This window comes from Danio rerio, chromosome 22 (genome assembly GCF_052040795.2).
Source record: "Danio rerio strain M-AB ecotype USA chromosome 22, GRCz13ab, whole genome shotgun sequence".
Lineage (NCBI taxonomy): Eukaryota > Metazoa > Chordata > Actinopteri > Cypriniformes > Danionidae > Danio > Danio rerio.
The window spans coordinates 40,977,034-40,999,324 of NC_141042.1; the positions used below are offsets into that span (position 1 = coordinate 40,977,034).

The following is a 22,291-nucleotide window of genomic DNA, read 5'->3' on the forward strand; positions in this document are numbered from 1 at the left end:
CTGACTGCAAAACTCAACTCATATTTCAAAACACCTGATTTCTGTCATGCTGAAACAAACAAATCACAAAACGTATGATACATTATAGTCAGCGCTGAGAAGTATTTTAGGTATTATTTTAAATATGAATAAAATACTATATAAATGTAAAGGTAATTGTTTTTAACTGTCAGACTTTATTGACAAATACCAAGCATCATTTGATCACCATTTATTAAGAGAAATACTGCAAACTCAATAATTATTGATTATTTTTTAAAGATGTATGTCCTCACAGAGGATTTCAATAATATCTTTTCGGGGTGGAAGGGGGGAGGGGGATGCTCACAGTAGGGCAGTGGGTAGCACAATCACCTCCCAGCAAGAAGGTCGCTGGTTCGAGCCTCACCTGGGTCAGTTGGCATTTCCTCCGTGTGCTCCGGTTTCCCCCAGTAATCCATCATGAGCTATAGCTGAATTGGGTAAGCTTAATTGCCTGTATTGTATGAGTGTGTATGGGTGTTTCCCAGTGCAGGGTTGCAGCTGGAAGGGCATCCACTGTGTAAAACATGTGCTGGATAAGTTGGCGGTTCATTGCATTGTGGAGACCCCTGATTAATAAAGGGACTAAGCCGAAAAGAAATTGAATGAATGAATGAATGAATGAATGACCCTTAAGAGGACCTATTATGCAGAAATCACTATTATTGTGTATATCGCACAACCATCTCTAGGGTTTACAGAGAATGCTCCGACAAAGAGGAAACATCCAGTGAGCGGCAGTTCTGTGGGCCTTGTTGATGTCAGAGGTCAGAGGAGAATGGCCAGACTGGTTCCAGCTGATCGAAAGGCAACAGTAACTCAAATAAGCACTCGTTACAACCGAGCTCTGCAGAAGAGCATCTCTGAACACACAACACGGCCAACCTTGAGGCGGATGGGCTACAGCAGCAGAAGAGCCCACCGGGTGCCGCTCCTGTCAGCTAAGAACAGGAAACTGAGGCTACAATTCACACAGACTCACCAAAACTGGACAATAGAAGATTGGAGAAACGTTACCTCGTTTGACGAGTCTCCATTTCTGCTGTGAAATGGTCACAGATGGCCGGCTCAGAATTAGGCGTAAACAACATGAAAGCATGGATTCATACTGCCTTGTATCAGGGGTTCAGGCTGGTGATGCTATCATGTTAATATGGAGCAAAATCTCTGAGGAATATTCCCAGTACCTTCTGGAACCTATGCCACGAAGGATTAAGGCAGTTCTCATGTCAAAAAGGGGTCTAACCCTATATAAATATTGAGATGCAAACACAAATTTCCTAACATGATCACTAACCAATCGCTGCTTTACTATAATATTGGCCTATAAACAGCTCAAAGGTGACAGGACACCAGGCTGTTCTGCTCCAAAACTAATGCTAAAGCACAAACTCAACATGGAGTGTGTTTTCTGGGACTTTTTACTTCAGAACATTAAAATTGGCTGTTGTTTTGAAAAAGTAAACAAATAAAAATATCAACAACAACAACAACCAAAAATACAAAAAAAAATGATTTTTTATGTATTTTAGAATGATAAATTAGATCTGGTGAATATATAAATCATCAGTTTGAGGAAATAATTTCCAAAAGCATCAAGAAATATAAGCTGAAAATGAACAGGCGTCTATGAACCCCTGCTGGATATATGGGGAAACTGCAGCTTTTCCCCTCCAGCCTCATGCCAGTTGTTTTATTTGTAAATTCCAAAGCAATATCCAGAAACCTTGTATATTAAATTAGGGACAGAATTAGAGTGATTTTTAGATGAAAATTAAACGAAAACTATGTCTTATTTTTAATCCATTGAAATGGCTATAGATCTATTCAATGCAATGTATTTAATCAATGTATTTATAAAACATACGTAGGTTTACGTAACAGACATCCCCACATTAAGAACCTGGGTGATTTGATCACACGTCAATACATTTCTCACTATTAATGAACCTTTAACTGTGACTTTCTCTCAATTAGCTGCGTGTTCGCCTAGATTAATCAATTTTTCGTTTAAATGGATGTTTTTCCAAATAATATTTACTGTGATTTCATTTTTATTATTGGGTAGCCTAAAAGTTACATTCACCAATCCAAATTAAGTGTTAACCTAAAAAAAAACAGCTTTGGACATTTTTCAACAGCTCTTAAAGTTTATTTTGAGCCTATAAATATATCAAAATGTAAATGAGCAACAAATAAGTCTATAAATATATCATAAAGCCAGAAGAATAATATATATTATCAATTATTTTAAATGTTTTTCCTTTATAAAATGTCAATATGGTACAGTCATCTGACACTGAAAATTCTGTCAAAAACACACTGACTCGTGAATTTGATGTTTTGTACTCGAGCTTTTATTTTGTATTTTTGGAAATTATTTTTGAAATATTCTCCGCGAACTGTAAAGCCCGCCATGTTTGATTTGATTGGCTATTTTGACATTGACGAGCTATTATGTCTGAGGCAGACCATGACAGGGGCTGTGTCTTCTATTGATTATGACCCGGTTTCAGACATAAATCAGTCCCGGCTCGTTAATATTGACTCATTTCTGTGCTGTTTTGAGCTTTGAGCAAAACTCTGAACTTTTGAAAATAAGCGCGCCTAGTGACGCCATTCCAAACGGTCCAAAAGTGACGTCACTCGGCAAACCAAGCTTCAGTTGAGTGATTATCAAGCAAGAGAAAGGATTGTCATTTGAGCGCGTTTACAGAGTTTGAGTTAATGGATCGATTTACTAATTATCTGTCGACTTACAGCACTTTTACGAGTGAAGTAGAAGAATTTATGAGTGAAAACACGATGCCTGTATTTGACCACGCGATGGCAGCAACAGCATCTGTGTGTGGTGGAATGGAGAAAGCGGAGGCGGGTCTGTGGTTCGACACAATCGGCTTTTGCGACGACTTCTGTCCCTGGCTTGACCAGGTGGACGGGACTGTGGTTTCAGAGGCCGATACAACACTTCACAAACCCTCCACTGCTGAGAAAGTGAAGAAAAATGCGACCGGTAAGGCTGTCAGCAAACACTCAAGCTTAATTAGGTGTTAAAATGATTAAATTAGGTATATTAAGTATTGAGGGATTCAAATAGATGTGTAAATGATAAAACACACACATTATATATGAAACAATAATGAGAAATGATCAATAATGGGGTTAAAATAGTCTCTGGAATGAGAAAGAGTTGTCCTGTGAGGTAAATTGTCGAGTTGTTTTTCACTGGGCCAAGCCAAAACAATGAATCCACATCCAATACTATTTTAAAACCCACAGGATGTGTCCTATTAGAAAATACAGACACATATACACAAGTATACATAAATATAAGTGCCATCAGAAATTTCTATCGAAAATGAAATTTTTTCTCAGTCTCCTTTGTTTATGTTGATATATTTCACTTTAAGGATCAGGAAAAGGACTTATTCTTTGCCATAAAAGTGATATAACAGAACATAACGTTACACACAAGAGCCTGATAGAAATGCTCATTTTAGAGGAACATTTCAGATGGCAATTGGAGGTTTTTACGTTTTAAACGTTTAGGAATAGCCAAAAATACATTGTATGAGTCAAAATGAATGATTTTCGGCAATCTTCAGTCCTTTAGGTAATAGTTCATGAGATATTTTGTTATGAATAGTTATGACTGATTCATGCTTGATTTTGTTTTTCAGGATCATTTTTGGAGACCATCAGCTTCTGCAGTAACTTCTGTCCCTGGCTGGACGAGGAGGACTGGACTGTGGTTTCAGATGCCGGTGAACCCGCTACTGATGAAAATGCGGAGAAAAACACAACCGGTGAGTCTGTCAGCAGCTATTAGACTAAAGCATGAAACATGACAAAAACAATATTAAACAGTGATGAGAAATGATCAATAATGGGTTTTACACAGACTTTGAGATGAGAAATCTTAAATTGTCCTAAATGGGCATCTGGGGGCCATATAATAACTGTTTTACTGTAAAAAATACATTACGCCTATGCAGAGTCCCTGTAAACCACCTTTATTAATGTGTGTGTGTAGTAAATGTTTAGCAATAGCCAAAAGTACACTCAGATGAGTCAAAATGTAGGTTTTTCTGACTATTAGGTAAAGTTTATAATTTTCCATGAAGATATTTTATGAATATATTTAATTTTTTGACACTTTTGACTGATTGTGTGGTACAGGTTCATCTTTGGAGATCATCAGCTTCTGCAGTGACTTCTGTCCGTGGCTGGAAGAGGACTGGTCAATGCATTCTGATGACACTACAGCACCTTATGAGTCCTCTCCTGATAGCAGTGTGGAGGAAAACACAACCGGTGAGGCCGTCTGCAACCACAAAATAAGAAAAGAAAGACATTAAGCTGCTCTTAGTGCAAGTATTTTGAGAAAATCAGCTTCTTCATAATTTGGGACACTGAAAAGAATCAAAAAAACTGAACATCATCAGATAAACAACACAATGTGATCGTTTAATTAATTTAGTAGACATAAAGCAACTATTCTCATAGACATATGTCTAAAAATTAATATATACTCCTTAAAGCTCTCCTGAAATTAAAATAATGTTTTTCTTAGATGTTAGCATCAGTGTATTAGACTTGAGGATATCTATGAGCTAGTGTGGTACAAAACTGACAAAATTCACATTTAAAAGCTATAAACATGTAAAGCTTGCAGTTTGTCTCTTCCACCTAAATCAAATCTTATGACCAATCAAATGCTCTCTAGTGTCTGACATAATATTTATATATTCTTAATAGCCGACACAATAACTGACCGCCACGTCTCTAATCTGTTCTTTGTTGTTTTTCTTCATTTAAGAAACCCAAACACAAGGCAGCAGGAGGAACAAAATCCAGGCTTTCTTCAGGAGGGTGTGGAAGCTCATGAAGAAGCCTTTCCTGCGCAGAAGACGGAACAAAGTGGAGCCTGATTCTGATCCAGATCAAGAGCCGGATCCAGATCAAGAGCCTAATCCAGATCGAGAGCCTGATTCAGAGCATAATCCAGATCATGAGCCCGGTCCAGATCGAGAGCCTCATCCTGATTCAGAGCATAATCTAGATCACGAGCCAGGTTCATATCAAGAGCCTGATCCAGATCGAGAGCCTGATCCTGATTCAGAGCACAATCCAGATCATGAGCCAGGTCCAGATCGAGAGCCTTATCTGGTTTCAGAGCCTGATTCAGATCAAGAGCCAGGTCCAGATCAAGAGCCAGATTCAGATCAAGAATATGATGAAGATCCAGAGCCTGACCGAGAGCCTGATCCAGATCGAGAGCCAGATCCGGGTGAAGAGCCAGATCAAGATCGAGAGCCAGATCCGGGTGAAGCTCCAGATCAGGGTGAAGATCCAGATCAAGAGCCAGACCCGGATGAAGAGCCAGATCAAGATCGAGAGCCAGATCCGGGTAAAGAGCCAGATCAAGGTCAAGAGCCAGATCCGGGTGAAGATCCAGATCAGGGTGAAGATCCAGATCAAGAGCCAGACCCGGGTGAAGAGCCAGATCCTGATCGAGAGCCCGATCCAAATAAAGAGCCTGATCAAGATGAAGAGCCAGATCCAGATAAGGAGTCAGATCCGGATGAAGAGCCTGATTCGGATGAGGAGCCTGTCCCTGGACCATCTGGGATTCAGAATACTGCCAAACCTCATCCAGATCCAGAGCCTGTTTCTAGACCATCTCAGATCCAGATTGCTGCTAAGCCTCATCCAGATCCAAAGCCTGTCCCTGGACCGTCTGGGCTCCAGATCTCAGCGTCAGGAGCCTATGACGATTACCGTCAGTACTATTATATATGCTAATACAACATTTATTTGTTAATGTAAGATATCAGTATGATAGACCTGAAAGCACTTAAACAATCTCTTCTTTTTTCAGGATCTGTGGAAAGTTTCTACAGTCTGGGAGCTGTTCTGGGAAGCGGGAGCTACGGCACAGTACGCAAAGCGATCCGTAAATCTGATCGCGTAGAGGTAAAACTCTTACCACACATGTTGCTCCCTTTGTAAATCGTCTAATTGAGCATCAGTGTTGATTAAATAAATTAGAGACTGAGGAATGTGTGGAAAATAATAATAATAATTGTATTTCCTCTCTGCAGGTTGCCGTCAAGCAGACTCAAAAGAGAAACACTGATCAATACGTCTTTATGGTAAGTTGGGAAAAAATCAGTCAATGTTTAATTCTTCAATGGTTTGGACACATTTACTGTTGTGTAGTTGTATTTGAAAAGCTCACTCATGATCAAGTTGAAGAAAGTCATTTAGTTGTTCTTCATGCATCGCTGCACTGCTGTAAAATTGACCGTTCTTTCTGCACAGATATTTTGCTGAAATCTGATTAATGTGAGCAGTTACTGCAGTTCGTCGCTGCACTGTAAATACTAAATAAATACAAACATACTAAAGCAACGTAGCGTGCATTTAAACACTAGTTTACCCAAAAATGGCAGTTCAGTTATCAATCACTCATCCTGGAGAGCTCCGTTCATCATCAGAACACAAATGATGACGATATTTTAGATGAAATCTGAGAGCTCCCTTGTTTAATCTTATTGTTGATTCCTAATATGACATTTAATTGTAGATTCGGCAAGCAATTTTCAAGACAATTGCCCCATTCAGAATGCCTGAGAGACTTTGTATTTTTTCTTTTTCTGAAAATCTGAACACGTTTGTGCATGAAGTGTTCCTTTAAATGCTGCCTTTCTTCAGATCTGCATCTCCTAACCCTTGTTCTCTTTTTCTCCTCAGCCTGATTTAGCTGCCAAACCGGTGATTGAAGAAGTGGCGTTTATGCTCAAGCTGAAGCGGCCGCCATTGTGCACATACGTGATCGAAATGTACGACTGGTTTAATGAACCTGGATACATTTCAATAGTCATGGAGTACCCAAAGCCTTGTGAAGCACTGAGGGACTGTATACGCAATCGCGGCAAGCTGGAGGAACCTGTGGCATGTCGCCTGGTGAGACAGATAGTCCTGGCAGTCAAGCATTGCTTTGACAATGGCATTGTGCACAACGACCTACATCCCGGCAACATCCTGGTCAACACGGAGACTTGGCAGATCAAGCTGATTGACTTCGGCTGTGCTTTCAAAGTGCTGGCACTAAACTACCATAGAGCCGTCTTGTCCAGCGCCTGGGATATAGGCTACCTGCTGTATTACATGGTGACCGGAGGCATGCTGAATTTCGGTGTTGCTAAATCCAAGCCCTGTACATTACATGAACCCAGCTTAACCAGTGGTGAGTGAACAGACCCTAGCTGTGTTTTCATTAAAAGATTTAAACTTTATTTTTCAAGTTTTTGAAGATTTATGCACATCTTGGAACTGCACTATTAAGTGTATAGGGGGCGGTTTAGGATACAGCCATTGGTAGTATATTATTAATTGCAAATTTCAGAAGGGAACCTTGATAAATGTCAGCTTTAGTGCATATTGTGCAATCTTATAAGTAAGATGTAGTCTTATATGCAGTGTATTAACCCTCTTTCTCCTTGTACAGAATGCAGTGACCTGATCGAAAAGTGTCTGAACGAAAGCATGACACTGGATGAGTTCTTACAACATGACTGGATGAAGTCGCACTTGGATGAAGACTCAACGTAAATGAAGGTAAACACTCAGCCTGAAGGGAACAACATTTACAAGACTGATCGGCCAATGTCAGAGTAGTTTAGGCGGTTTCCATCAGCTACTTTAAAGTCAAATGAACATTACAAAAGCATGTCCAAAATGCTGAATAGTTTGATGTCAAAATCTTGACGTCTAGTTGACATTCACACAATGATGTTCTTTTGACCGCCAAAATGATGACAGAAATATTATATGAAATGTTTTATTAATCTGAAAGCTTCATTTGTAAATTATAAATATCCCTACAGTAGATGTGAACTAGCTTGATGTCTAAACAACATCAAATTGATGTCTAAGACTGGACGTCTAGTTCAACTGACATCAGATCAGTTTGCATTTTTCATGTGGTTTTGATATCAATGTGCCCTCTGGGATGGTTTGTACACTCAAAATCCAAAAATAATGACGCAAAATGTATTATAAGAGAAGTTGTATTCTCATTTACGCTGGATTTTGTATACCTACAATGCATTTAAACTACCTTGATGTCAAAATGATCAAATCAATCAAATTGGTGTCCTGTTTTTTGACGCCAATGATGTCGGTTTAATGTCGATTTTACATCAAGTTAATCAATTATTAAATCAATTTGCATTATTTGTGACCGCTGGGATGCTTTGTAAACTGAAATTTAAGACTAAATTAATTTAAATGGAGGGCTAATTTTCCATGTAATAAATATGCTTAGCACCAACTAAAAAAAAAACACAATTTATACTATGAAATACAACTTGAGTCAGTCCAACAAAGTGTTATCAATATATATTTTAAATAAATAAATATATAACATAATATTTTATATGTATGTTATATATGAGTACATATTGAGGAGGAATTGTTGTTTCTTCTGAGGACGATGATGATAAAGAAACATTGGCGCTGGTACAATGGTACATAATATATATATTATATATATTTTAGATAAATACATATATAACTTAAACTCAAACATTTGATCTCACAAATTGTCACAGTTGTGACTAAGAAAAGATTATAAATGATTTGGTCAGTAAAATTGCACACATGCATGTACAGTATGAGGATGTTTTAACTCAAATCTTAGCTGCATATAGCATCTTCACACCGACTGGCCTTACTTTCTGTAATAAACACTCATAAACTCTCTAGTCAAACATTAGCAGGAATTGTTTCATCAGTCGATTGTTGGAGCTTTATGAAGCCATTCACAGACAACATGTGTTTTCTATTGTGCTGCTTCTCGTTTTATTGATACAGTATGCGCTAGACAAAACCTAGACATGTCTGTAATATTTCCTCTTTTGTTTTTCCTCAGTGTGAACTTCACATAGAAAGCAGCAAAATCTTCTACAGAAAATCCCCTCATCTTAAAAAAAGAAAAAAATAATCAAGATTTTCTACAAAAAACTCATAAAAATCAACAAAAACCTCATAAAGAAGCCATTTCTTCACTGCAAATGGAAAAAAGAAGAACTGATCCAGAACCAGAGCCTGACCCAGAGTCTGCAGGATCAGCATCGTCATCTCTCCCAGGAAACTGCCTCTTCTGTGCAGTCGGAAATGGAAACCAGCGGTCGACTCCGAGGATACGGATGGTTAAATCTGACGGCATATTGAGGAGGAAGTGTTGTTTCTCCTGAGGATGATGATGATTAGGAAACACCGGCGCCAGTACAATGCATTGGGTCAGGTTTATATGATAAGCAAAAGGTTTAAAAATTATAGATTTTAGGACAGCCCTAGGCTAAAATGAGCATGTATTTTATTTATTGGTGAAAATAATCCCCTGAACACAAATGAAGATATTTATTAGATGAAATCTGAGAGCTCCCTCATCCTCCATATACAGCAACAGCCCCAAGTTGCTCAGAAACAAAGTCCAGAAACTACCAAAAAAAAACATTTGAGTATTTTTCTAGACTTTGAGGATGAGAGAGCTCTCATATTTCAGAATTACTGATATCAGAAATGAGCTAGGAGGAGTACGGTGGTGGTGGAGGGCCTTGTTTTTCAGCTTGTGTTGTAGATGCAAGTGTACATCACTAACACTGACCCATTAAGTTATTGTAGACTTCTAGATTTCTAATGTTATTTTGAACTGCCCTAGACTAAAATGAACTTGTTTCTTTTTGCCAAAAAATGTTTTGAACACAATTTTTAGATGAAATCTGAGAGCTCCCTCATCCTCCATATACAGCAACAGCCCCAAGTTGCTTAGGAATTCTGGTATTTTTCTGGACTCTGAGGATGAGGGATCTCTCAGAAATGCCAATATACTCAATGAGCTAGGAGGAGTAAGGTGGTGGTGGAGGGCCTTTTAATAATAATGAATAATCAAAGTATTGATACATGTTAATAAGTAAAGAGAGATTAATGATGCCAGAATTGTCAGTTTTGGGTGAACTGCCCCTTTAAGCATTAGCATCAGTGCATTTCATCATGGTAATGAAGTGAGGCTTGATGAATGAAAGTCTTAATTATTATATTTTAGTTGAATCATTATTAAGTCACTGTTTAAATGACATCTGCATCACATCTTTAAAGTCAAGCAACAAAAACCCGTGTCATGATCTGAAGCCACACGACACAACATGCAGGAGCTAAAATACAACTGATGATCAGGTTTAGCTTATCTTATCAATCTGACCCAATGCATCGCCACCCAGACTGAAGTACAGGTGAAATCTGAGACATTGAGAGTGCCGGTGTTCAACTCTTTCAGGGTGGATTTATGTAATCGTCCCTCTTATAATCTCTAGAGAAACAACACATCCTCCTCAAATGACGTGTCCATCGATATCCTTGCAGGATCAGCATTAAAGAGGCAGATTGATCCTTTTACTGAATAAATAAAGTTGATTGTACATCCAGAAATGAAGAGTTTTGCCATCGTTTACTCATTCCTTGACTTGTTCAACACTAGTTTGAGTTTCTTCTGTTGAACACAAAAGATGTTTTGAAGAATTCGCCATTGACCTCCACAGTGTGTGCTTTTCCTACTATGGATGTCAATGGTCATGCGTTTCAGCATTCTTCAGTGCATCTTCCTTTGTGTTCAACAGATGAAAATGATCACAGAATTTTCATTTTTGGGTGAACTATCTCTTAAAGTGTCTCCTAAATACTGCTAATTTCTCCCCGGAGCCTCTGATCATGAGCTGAATAACGGTGAGTTTGCTGTCAGTATTACTTCTCATTTTTAATCATTTAAACACTTTGTTATTCTGATGTTATTCTGACTGTTGTCAATATTGTAGGATACAACCAATGACTTATATATTGAGATTATATAAAGAGTTTTTGCATTAATTAGAATTTATTTTATTCTGTTTTGACACAGCCAGTGCTGTTATATACAGTTAAAGTCTGAATTATTAGCCCCCCCCCTCTATATTTTTTTTAGCACATTTCTAATCATAATAGTGTTAATAACTCATCTCTAATAACGGATTTATCTTTGCCATGATGACAGTAAATAATATTAGACTGGATATTCTTCAAGACACTAGTATTCAGCTTAAAGTGACATTTAAAGGCTTCACTAGGGTAATTAGGCAAGTCATTGTATAACAGTGGTTTGTTCTTGAGACTATCCAAAACTAATATTGCTTAAGGGGGTTAATAATATTGATCCTAAAATGGCCTGAAAACAATTAAAAACTGCTTTTATTCTAGCCAAAATAAAACAAATAAGACTTTCTCCAGAAGAAAAAATATTATAGGAAATACTGTGAAAAATCCCTGAATCTGTGGGATCAGTCAAGTGGGAAATATTTGAAGAAGGACACAAAACTTCACAGGAGGGCAAATAATTCTGACTTCAACTGTACATGTTAACATGAGACGACTAAAGAAACATTATCTCTTTTGTTTTTTCCTGAATTAGTGAATAATCTTCACACATTTAAAGGATACGGAGACATGGAAACTTCAAGGCAATCCATAAACCAAGAAGGTAAATCAATGTTTCATGAAGAGTTCATTGTCAGACAGAAACTAAGCTCTTTAGTACTGGCCAAGGCCAAAGCCAGATATATTGTAGCACTCCTAGTCAGGAGTTCGAAAACCACAACAAGATCTTTTCTTTCCTACCAGGAATGTACCTTTCCTGAGATTTGGCACAAATGTGAGTGTACGTGAAACCCTGGATTAAACCTATTCGCTGTGAAAGATGCATGATAGAAAGTTTGACCTAAATTAGGATTGACTGCGTGATCTGTAAATAAAAGAGAAGCTAATGAGGCAACCCACCCCCACACGGGCAAAGTAACAGCCCATTCTGTTTAGCAAATAACTGCCTTTAAAATCACGCTATGCTGCACTTTTCCACTGGTCTGAGTTGAACTTTACCTTCACTTTAATCAGTTTGGAAAAGAAAAACATTGATTTCTGTCACTGTTGACCTCTCGGGTTTCACCCCCCCCTCGATTTCCAACATAACATTTGTATTATTGTGAGGCATAACATCATGTTTGTGTCCCAAAATCAACATGATTGTAATAAACATTAATTTAATGAAGCTTTCTCAATTTTATATAGCTTAATGGAAAAATATCTGCAAGAATCCTAACCATTTGTGTCAACATTTCATCCGTCAGAAGGATACAGGAACCAGGGTGGTAAGTATATGAACAGCTTGGAAACACATGAAACAGGTTGAAGATGGCCTGAGCGGATGGATGATGACGGGATGCAGGAACACAGAGAGCCAGACACGGAGACTAAACACAACCAGACTGGGAACCAGGGCAGACCAACACTCGGAGAAAGACACAGACACTGGAGACACTGGTGAGTATCTTCAATATAGCTATAGACACTGACCTAATGGAGAATGCAGTCGTCCGTTGTTGAAACGAGGCCGAACAGTGAATGCAGAGTGATGCATGCCCTTATGGTGCTGGGGTAATGAGTGATGATGACGTGCAGGTACGGGACTAATCAGGTGAATCAGTGCATCAGCTTCAACGCTTTCCATTCACTTTGAATGGGTGACGTCAGGCGTTGCCGAACTGCATTATGGATCTGTCTTCAGTGGCGTTACTCGCTGCCAAAGTTGGGACTTGCTCAACTTTTTATGCGCTGACGGAAGCGTCAGCCAATCAGATCACTGTATGCAAATACACCAGCTCAGACAGTGGCCTAGTGCTGACTGATTTCATTGGCTGACGCTGCTATGACTATCGCGTCAGCCCTAACTTCAGACACGCCCTCAGTCAAGCGTTGACGCTGAGGCCCCGAGTTAATGGGGCGATAGGAGCATCTTCAGGGCCTTGTATAGAGGAAAGGGCATCTGCTTTGCTATTCTTATAACCTGGAAATGTCAAATCAGGTAATGAATAACGCCCACCTGGCCTGCAGGGGATTGTGACTGCGGGCTTCTTGTAGATACTGCAGGTTTTTTTGATTGGTGAATACAGGGTTTTCGATATCTCCAACCAATGAGGAAAAGAAGAAGAGCAAGACGTAGAGGAGGAAGATTAAGATGAAGAAGAAAAAGAAGAAGTTTTGTGTATATCATGTGAAACTTTTTGTTATGTTTACAATGCTTCTTTGAGGAAATATGAAATAATTATCCTGCAACGTCAAAGACATGAAACAAAAAGTAAACACAACAACAAACACCATCAAAAATGTAAATCAATTTGATGACAAAACCTTAACATCACCTAACAGACTCCTCCTGCTCACCATTTCTGTTTGTTGTCAAGGCTGGAGAGGCGTGGTTAAGTATGTTAGCCACGCCCACTACCTCAGGCAGATCTAATCTGAGAATTGAACTAGATTTCAATTAAAGATCACAAGGGCAAACTATTTTTGTTTTTCTTACTGACATGCACAGATGAATTGTTCACCACAAAGCTAGCAACGTGAGCTAACAAGATCAATAAGGTCAGTTTTGACTTCATGTGTAGTTTAAACTCACCTAAACCAGACAATGTAGATATCAGAGAACAAACTTATTAAACCAAGGCAGTGTATGGCAAATTAATTCAGAACATAATATTTAATTATTAAATATTACATACATAATTTTTAATTTAAATACAATTTAAAAGTGTAAAAACTTTAAACACATGAGACTTTTTTCCAATGCCACACTGAAACCATGTTGATCTCTGCTAATAGTCAGCGAGTAAACAAACTGCCATGACATCCTGTCCCCCTTTTATATTTGTTTTGGCTGTCATTGGCAAGCATTTCTGAAGAGTCTGCTCATTCCCCCCCTCCTACGGTCTATATTATAAAGCTCTGAACAAGAGAGGAGGATGTTTTCTTTCTTTGTTGAGGATTCTTATGCAGCATGAGAGAGCTGGTGATATTAGCAGCGCTGGTCTCGGCTTTACACGCAGCCAGTCTCCCAAAAGACAGCGGCGTGGAATATAATTGCCAGGAAAATCAGGACAACAATGCCGTATTAGCAGCCGAGCAGTTCATCAATGCACATCACCACCATGGATATAAATTCAGGTTTGTGTCCCAGGACAGCCGCAGCGCAGAGAAGAAAGTGAGTCGCCTCTTTTTAAGACTCTTTCTGGTAACACTTTACAATAAGGTTGTATTAGTACATTTACTAAGCAGAACTTTGTACAGCAATTATTAATCATAGTGCAAACTTTTCTAATGCATTAAGATCCAAATTCATAACATGAACCAACACAGTATTATCATTATTTAACAATAAAATAACAAATACTGTAATACATGTATTGTTCATGTTAGTAAATGCATTAACGAATGTATCTTACTGTAAAGCTTTTCCTTTCTACATCTGCAAGGCTTTATTAATGTGCAAATGCTTGTTTCTATGCAGGCTGATTCTTGCGAAGTCGTCTTTGGAGTTACCTTGGAGGAAACCGAATGTCACATTGTGAATCCCAAACCTTTAGATCAGTGTGACAGGAGACTGGAAACCGAAACGGTGAGCTGAACGCCATCACGAGCTTCAAGATTTACTCTCTTTAAATGCTCAGCATTTCCTTTAACATCCTTCTGATGTTCCCTTTAAAGAAAGTGACTGCCAAATGTAACGTGACCGTCTCCAGTTTTGAGGGGAAGGCAGCGGTGAAACGCTACAACTGTGACACTGAACCAGGTGCTGTAAACAAATCAGTTATTCAAGTCAGTGTTTCCCAACCCTGCTCCTGAAGGCACACCGAGAGTACACAGTTTCAACCTCGTCCTAATCAAACACACCTCAATCTTAATCTGAAAGTCATCAGAACATTGACATGCGAATGCGTCAAACTAGAAACGTAAGGTCATGCGTCAAGTTTCGTAGGTCGCTGCGGTGCAAAGTTCAAGCTTGGTGAACTCTGACCTGCGAAATCGTATTACTTGAGTGCGCGAGACCAATCGAGGATCAAAACATGAGCTCTCTGCACAGAAATTCAAAATATGGAGCAATCGCTTGCTTTTTTTTCTTTCTTTTTATAATTATTTTTCGGGGTTTTCACCTTTATTTTTGAAAGGACAGTAGAGAGAATTGACAGGAAAGCAAAGGGAGGGGAAGGATTGGCATAGGACCGCAAGGCAGAATCGAAACCGGGTCGTCGCGAGCACCAGAGTGCATGTGTTGACGCACTAACCACTACACCACTGGCGCACTACACAATCGCTCGCTTTTTAAATGTCTGATCATCTTGTTTAATCCCGCCCCTTTTCATACAGCCGTACGACAGAATGTCGCAAGCTCAAACTCTAGTGTGACCGCAGCTTTAATCTTGAGAATTTAACTGCAAACAAACACGAAGTGCTTTTTCAGATTTACATTAAAGACTGCAAGGGCAAACTATTTGTGCCGTCCTTTATGCCATGCACAGATGAATTCACCACATAACTAGCAATGTGAGCTAACAAAATCAACATGGTTACTTTATTTGTACTTTACCAGATGCTGCAATCAAGTCATGCAACTGCTACACTAATCTGCGTTTTGTATTTTGTTGCAGCTTCACATGAAGATCTTGTGAAGAAATGCCCCGACTGCCCCGGTCTTCTGCCCTTGCATGAACCCAAGGCTCTGGAGAGTGTGAACGCTGCCCTGGCCAAGTTCAACAAACAGTCCAACCACAAGTCTTACTTTAAGCTGATGGAAGTGGGAAGGATCAGCTCACAGGTGTCGTCCCTCAGACATGGGTTTTAGCTAAAATATTTAACACAAGATAAGTCCGAGAGATGATTCTAGCAATTCTTTTAAAATCCAAATCTGCATCTTAGACATGCTCCTAGTCAGTAGTTATCTCTTTAGAGCAATCACTATCTGTTCATGAGCTACTACAGCACAGGAGTTCTCCAGATCTACCTGATCTCAAACTCCCCTCTTGCTTTGCAAACGGGAAGGAGCCCTGGGCTCGAGGATCTTAAGAGCTCAGGTCTCTCTCCCGGGACAGCATGCCAAACACGCTTTATAATCAATCATCAGCTAATTGTGAACTTTTTAAACAAATAAAACAGATTTTAATTCGTACTCTAGCAAATAAACACCCTTACGCCCCATTTAAACGGGGTGTCAGCGTCAACGCTTCCAATTCACTTTGAATGGGTGACGTCAGGCGTTGCCGAACTGCATTGTGGATCAGTCGGCACCACTTCAGAGGCGTTGCTCACTGCAGAATTTGGGACTTGCTCAACTTTTCAAGCGCCGACGGAAGCGTCAGCCAATCAGATTGCTGTATAAAAATACACCAGCTAGACAGTGGCCTATTGCTGACTGAATTTCATTGGCTGATGCTTCTATGACGATCGCTTCAGCCCCAACTTCAGACACGCCTTCAGTCAAGCGTTGACGCTGAAGCCCCGAGTGAATGGGACGTGAATGTGTTGACGCCTCTATCAAGATTGTCATGTTAATGTTTACTTTCACTGTTTCATTTAGGGAAACTTTTGAGATAAATAAGTTACATCTCTGAACATCAATAATAGATCTATATAAAATATTAATCAGTTTCAATGACCTCTGAGATTTCTAGAGCTAGTTTGGCGTTCCTGCATTGGTGCATGCTTGATAGTAAGAACACATCCGGGAACTTTCACACATCCTCCTTTCTTGCGGTCTTGAGTTTTGGAACTGAACATTTGCGGTTGATAATGACATTACACAAGAGCACATATTGAGAATCTTGGAGGGCCGTTGTCCTGCTGAGTTTTGCTCTAACTTGCTTCAACACAACTGCCAGGAAATTTCTAGTATATCTAGTAAGAGCTTGATTAGCTGGGTCAGGAGTGTTTGATTTGGGTTGGAGCTAAACTCTCCAGGACACCGGCCCTCCAGGACCGAGTTTGGACACCGCTGTACCAAGCGTTCTAGAGCAGGGATCACCAGACTTGTACCTGGAGCACCGGTGTCCTGCAGATTTGACCTCCAACCCCAATCAAACACACCTGAACAAGCTAATCAAGCTCTTACTAGGTGTACTTGAAACATCCAGGCAGGTGTGTTGAGGCAAGCTGGAGATAAACCCTGCAGGGCACCGGACCACCAGGAACGAGATTGGTGACCCCTGCTCTAGAGAAGTCCTTGCAGGTGTGTTGAGGTAAGTTGGCGCTAAAACCTGCAGGACACCGGCCCACCGAGTTTGGACACCCCTGCGTTTAGATAACATTTGGCAATAAACAAACAAATAGACAAATTCAGCTTTTACAGTTTAAAGACAATCTTGCAAAGCAATTGAAGAGAATTATCCACTCAAATCTTACATTTCATCACAGAGAGTAAGGAATAGGACCAGATACACGAAACTGACATTTACTAAAGCCAATATCTGTGCCAAACTTCTCTCCAATCTAGTAGGTGGCAGGAGTCTAGATTTATCTTTCAATAAGGCAAAAATAAGATCAGTTCAATTATTTTTGCAGCTTTCTTGATGAATTTGATGAAATGGGCGAATTCCTTTCTGAGTTTGTAACCTGCCTTTATCTAGTTTCCAATTAAATCTCTTATATATCAATTTCTGGTGGTGTAATTCTGTTGTAGAAGACATTACTGAAATACAAGACAACTGTTTGAGTAGAATCCTTGCACCGCCCTTCGCAAGTGGTTTCCGATTGTATGTTAACAGAATATTTCTCTGCTTTTAGTGGATGCCTATGGGTCAAAGCTACTTTACTCAGTTTGCCATTATGGAGACAAACTGTACAAAAAAGGATGCTCCGCAAAACCCAGAAGCATGCAAGGCTTTATGTGGAGATCAGGCAGTAAGTGCACTACATGTTCATTCATTTAAATCATCCTTCAATTCTTTGTCCTACTCTAAATGCATATGATTGGCCAGAGATGAACGAATGACTCAGACCCGATAGAGGACTCGAGAGATGAACGGATCAATTCTTTTTCCGGCTCTAAACGCATATGATTGGCTTCTGTCTTACCACGATGAACAACTCAAAAGACTTAAAATGAACGATACCAGCTGCACAAATGTGCGCATGCACAGATGAACGAATCACTCCCTGAGAGGACTCGTAGTTCCTGAGTCATATTGAAGATTCGTTCAAAATGAACGAATCGTTCATGAACGACCCATCACTAATCGATTTAGCTCAGTCTCTGTGTCAATCAAGTGCGCATGCAGGGCATGATGGTCCAGCATCTGAGCTAGGTGAACTACAGGTTAACCAGGAGAAGAGCAGCTGTCTTCCATGTGAAGGTTTGGAGTGATGGCTGTGTACCTTTTTCTGCAAATGTAGTATTTAAGATGTTTGTATGACTGTTAATATACAGTGCACATTGTTGTTTCTGTAGTTGTCCAAAGCATGCGATTTTCTCTAAAGCGTGGTTACAACACGCGAAAAGCAGTGCTGACTCCACTTCTAAATACAAATATACCTAAACCTGGGGTTGAATTAAGTTGCTTTAAGATCTGTAGTTCTGAATGTCTCTCTTTCCCCAGACCTATGGCTTCTGTAAGTCCAGTAAGGTTGGATCTGAGGAACCAGAAGTGGAGTGTGAGATTTACGAGGATCAGGTATTTATACACTACACATTACACAGGGTGACCAGATTTCTCTGAGTGGAATATGCGAATCAATCTCCCTCCACCCAACCCAAACAGAAATAGTTCAGTAAATATATTACATTTCAATTATGCATAAAATTATCTCATAATACACACGCACACACTTATGCATTTTAACTGCAATTCAGAAAAACAATATTCATCCACAATTTATGACCTAAAACCAACCCAGGCTCATTGTGGAAACGTAGCCCCGCCGACTTTTCTGGAAACCGCAAAATACGTCCTGGGAGGTACCTATTTGTGCAGTTTTTGTTTTCGCAAATCCGCAAGAGGCCACTGTTTTTTTTCGTGTCTCGAATGCTTCTCGGGAGTGCGCGCTGTTTGCGCCCGCGCTGTTCTTGCATGAAAAGCTGCCGGAGGCTGCTGTCGAGCGACCGTCCGTCCGACTGACTGCTCGCACTGTTCTCGCATGAAAAGCTGCCGGAGGCCGCTGTCACCTCTCGGGAGTGTGCGCTGTTTGCGCCCGCTATGTTCTTGCATGAAAAGCCGCCGGAGGCCGCTGTCGAACGACCGTCCGTCCGACTGACTGAATTACCGAACAATCGACTGGGCGGGCGACCCAGCCACCCTCCTTCCCTAAACCCAAGCGGCGATTTCCGTGTTTCGAACGCCTCTCGGGAGTGCGCGCTGTTTGCACCTGCGATGTTCTAGCATGAAAAGCCGCCAGAGGCTGCTGTCGAGCGACCGTCTGTGCGACTGACTGAATGACCGAACGATCGACTGTGCGGGCGACCCAGCCACCCTCCTTCCCTAAACCCAATCGGCGATTTGCAAAAGCCGTCCGGAAAAGAAAAGCAAAGCCCTCGTCCGATTTTGACCGCATTTTCGGATCTCACCGCGTTCTTGCCCTGTCACAAACTCGATTTTATTTTTTGGATTCTGTTTTTCATCTCTACTGATTTCTGGAACCACTCTTCCCCGGACTCGAACCCGGTTGTCGCCTCCGCCTCCACTCCGCTGACGTAACACCACGAGCTAAGTGGACAAACTGGTTGAGGCGAGCTATCAGCCTGCGAGCGCGAAGACGGGGAGCGGCGTCACACACACGGCCCCGTAACGTTCGCTCGAGTAAAAAAACGAAATGCGGCCATACGTACCTCCAGCCAATCGGGGTCTCCAGAAACGTCCGCAGGGCTACGTTTCCAGAATGAGCCTGGGTTGCCTAAAACATTAACTATGATTCCTCAAACCAAGCCACAAAGACAACGTTACAAACTGCCGTGAGATTCTGTTTCCTGTCCCAGGTAAAACGAGATGCCTGGTCACCCTCTAATTAAAGTAATCGTCTCTTCTTGCTATGTAATGCTTGTGCTCTAATGGTCTCCAGAACTTCACTCATCCCATGCAACACCCCGCTCAGTCAAGAAGAGACTGCAAATTTCATGACCACCGCCCAGGGAGCGTTCACCCACTCGGGCCAGACCATGGAGGACACTGGGACAAGGGTCATGGTCACAGGGGACCTTCCGAACGTGGAGACAAAAAACATGATCACGGGGGTCGTCCTGAACATGGGGGTCGCCCAGAGCATGCACATGGAGACAAGGACAAAAAGCCTGGTCATGGGGGCCATCCTGAACATGGGGGTCGTCCAGAGCATGCACATGGAGACAGGGACAAAAAACCAGGACATGGGGGTCGTCCAGAGCATGCACATGGAGACAAGGACAAAAAACATGATCACGGGGGCCGTCCTGAGCACAGACACCATGATGACAAGGACAAAAAACATGATCACAGATTCCATCCCGAACACCCCTGTCCAAAAAGTCCAACAGGAGTCCCAGAGACTTCACCAGAGGGGGGCCGCCATGAATTCCCATGCCACGGCTATGTAAAAATCCCCCCCTCTATTTATCCGATATGCCCTTTCCCTCCGCCTCGTCTGTGCAGGGGCCCTCCAGACCTCCCCCGGCCCACATCTTCTCCTAAACAGTAACTAAAAGTGGTTTTATCGGATTTTCATCCCATGTTACTCAGTCTAAACATTCAATCATTCAGTGTAAATGTCTGCTGGATGTTCAGTCAATAAATACTCTTGTCTGACGAGCACGAGTGGGTGTCAAATAATGGTTTCAAAACATAGCTGAGATCATTTTGTAATGGTAAGGCAGTATTAATAATAATAACAACAACAACAATTCTGAAAATGTAGCCCTATGTACGTTTCTGGAGACTCTTAATTATGTAGCCAGAGGTACGTATGGCTTCATTTCTTTTTTTAAGCGAAAGCTAGGGAGCGACCGCTTAACTCGCTATGGACAGCTTTCCAGCTGTAACCAGTTTGTCCCGTTAGCTTGCCATGTACGTCAGTGGACTTGACATGAAGAGAGGAGTTGACCGCGAGGATGGGTTCGGGAGCGGTTCCAGAAAGCAGGTAAGACAGAATACAAAAGTGAAAATAAACAAGTAAATAACAGGGTGAGAATGTGGTAAGAATCAGACGAGGGCTTTTCTTTTTCTGCATTGCTTTTGAAAATTGTTGGTTGGGTTTAGGGAAGTGGGTGGGCGGGTCAATCAATAATATTGGTTGGGTTTGGGGAAGGCGCAGAGAGGGTCAGTCGATTGGTCTGTCAGTAAGTCAGTCAACAGCGGCCTCTAGTGGGTTTATGCGAGAACAGCAGGCGTGAATGGCACTCGCCAGAGAAATTTGAGATCTTAAAAAGTGTACACAGCGGCCTCTTGTGGATTGCAAAAAATGTACCTCCTAGGACATATTTTGACATACATGTCTACAGAAATGTATATAGAGGTACGATTTCAGAATGAGCCTGGGTTAAATATTAATATATAATAATAATAATAATATTACTATAATAATAATAATAACAATAATAATAACAACAGTAATAATAATAAGATATAATAATAATAAGTCAATAATAATAATAAGATATAATAATAATAAGACAATAATAATAAGATATAATAATAATAAGACAATAATAATATGATATAATAATAAGACAATAATAACAATAATAATAAGATATAATATTAACAATAATAATAAGATATAATAATAAGACAATAATAATAAGATATAATATTAACAATAATAATAAGATATAATTATAATAACAACAGTAATAATAATAAGATATAATAAGACAATAATAAGAAGATATTATAATAATAAGACAATAATAATATGATATAATAATAAGACAATAATAATAATAAGATATAATAATAATAAGATATAATAATAATAAGTCAATAATACCAATATTAATAATAAGATATAATAATAATAAGATTTAATAATAATAAGACAATAATAATAATAATAATAATAAAAGGTCTTCAGAGATAATCCTGTAGCCTTTCTTCTTAGTTCAAAAATGCAGTGAGACCAAAACAATGCGAAAGCACTACAGTGGGGGAAATAAGCATTGAACACATCATGTTTTGTCCTGGGAATAATATTTCTAAAGGAGCTGTTGACATGGAATTGAAGCATATTTAGGTAAAACCACGAGCAAGACAGACATAAAAATAAAACAAACAAACAAATCTGAACAATGAGTTCTGTGTAATAACAGTGAAATGACACAAGGGGAAAATGCTGAACTACTGAAATGTATTCAATGCTTTATATATTAGGTGTTTTTTTTTGTGGTGCT

The 22,291-nt window shown here is 40.0% G+C and overlaps 2 protein-coding genes across 5 annotated transcripts; both read left to right on the forward strand.

The window, feature by feature from the left end:
- Window positions 1-696: 696 nt before the first annotated feature.
- si:dkey-37m8.3 lies at window positions 697-10,518 on the forward strand. The gene is made up of 10 exons (XM_087304715.1): window positions 697-2,120; window positions 2,211-3,034; window positions 3,702-3,827; window positions 4,201-4,335; window positions 4,841-5,803; window positions 5,903-5,997; window positions 6,126-6,176; window positions 6,778-7,273; window positions 7,535-7,644; window positions 8,960-10,518. Exons 2-9 carry the CDS (start codon window positions 2,749-2,751, stop codon window positions 7,636-7,638), a joined length of 2,256 nt encoding a protein of 751 aa, XP_087160841.1. The 5' UTR covers window positions 697-2,120; window positions 2,211-2,748; the 3' UTR covers window positions 7,639-7,644; window positions 8,960-10,518.
- A 3,292-nt stretch (window positions 10,519-13,810) lies between these two features.
- On the forward strand, window positions 13,811-20,720 carry ahsgb (alpha 2-HS glycoprotein b). Of its 4 annotated transcripts, XM_087303173.1 has the most exons (8): window positions 13,811-14,152; window positions 14,459-14,566; window positions 14,656-14,740; window positions 15,597-15,763; window positions 17,725-17,841; window positions 18,537-18,611; window positions 19,993-20,221; window positions 20,291-20,714. In XM_087303173.1, the coding sequence occupies exons 1-8, from the start codon at window positions 13,949-13,951 to the stop codon at window positions 20,602-20,604; spliced, it is 1,299 nt and encodes a 432-aa protein (XP_087159299.1). In that variant the 5' UTR covers window positions 13,811-13,948; the 3' UTR covers window positions 20,605-20,714.
- Window positions 20,721-22,291: the final 1,571 nt, after the last annotated feature.

Coding starts and splice junctions, on each gene's coding strand:
- si:dkey-37m8.3 (XM_087304715.1), top strand. CDS start 2,749: ATGGATCGATTTACTAATTATCTGTCGACTTACAGCACTTTTACGAGT. Junction 3,828..4,200: donor TGCGGAGAAAAACACAACCG/GTGAGTCTGTCA, acceptor TGTGTGGTACAG/GTTCATCTTTGGAGATCATC. Junction 5,998..6,125: donor GTAAATCTGATCGCGTAGAG/GTAAAACTCTTA, acceptor TCCTCTCTGCAG/GTTGCCGTCAAGCAGACTCA.
- ahsgb (XM_087303173.1), top strand. CDS start 13,949: ATGAGAGAGCTGGTGATATTAGCAGCGCTGGTCTCGGCTTTACACGCA. Junction 14,741..15,596: donor CAACTGTGACACTGAACCAG/GTGCTGTAAACA, acceptor ATTTTGTTGCAG/CTTCACATGAAGATCTTGTG. Junction 17,842..18,536: donor CTTTATGTGGAGATCAGGCA/GTAAGTGCACTA, acceptor CTCTTTCCCCAG/ACCTATGGCTTCTGTAAGTC.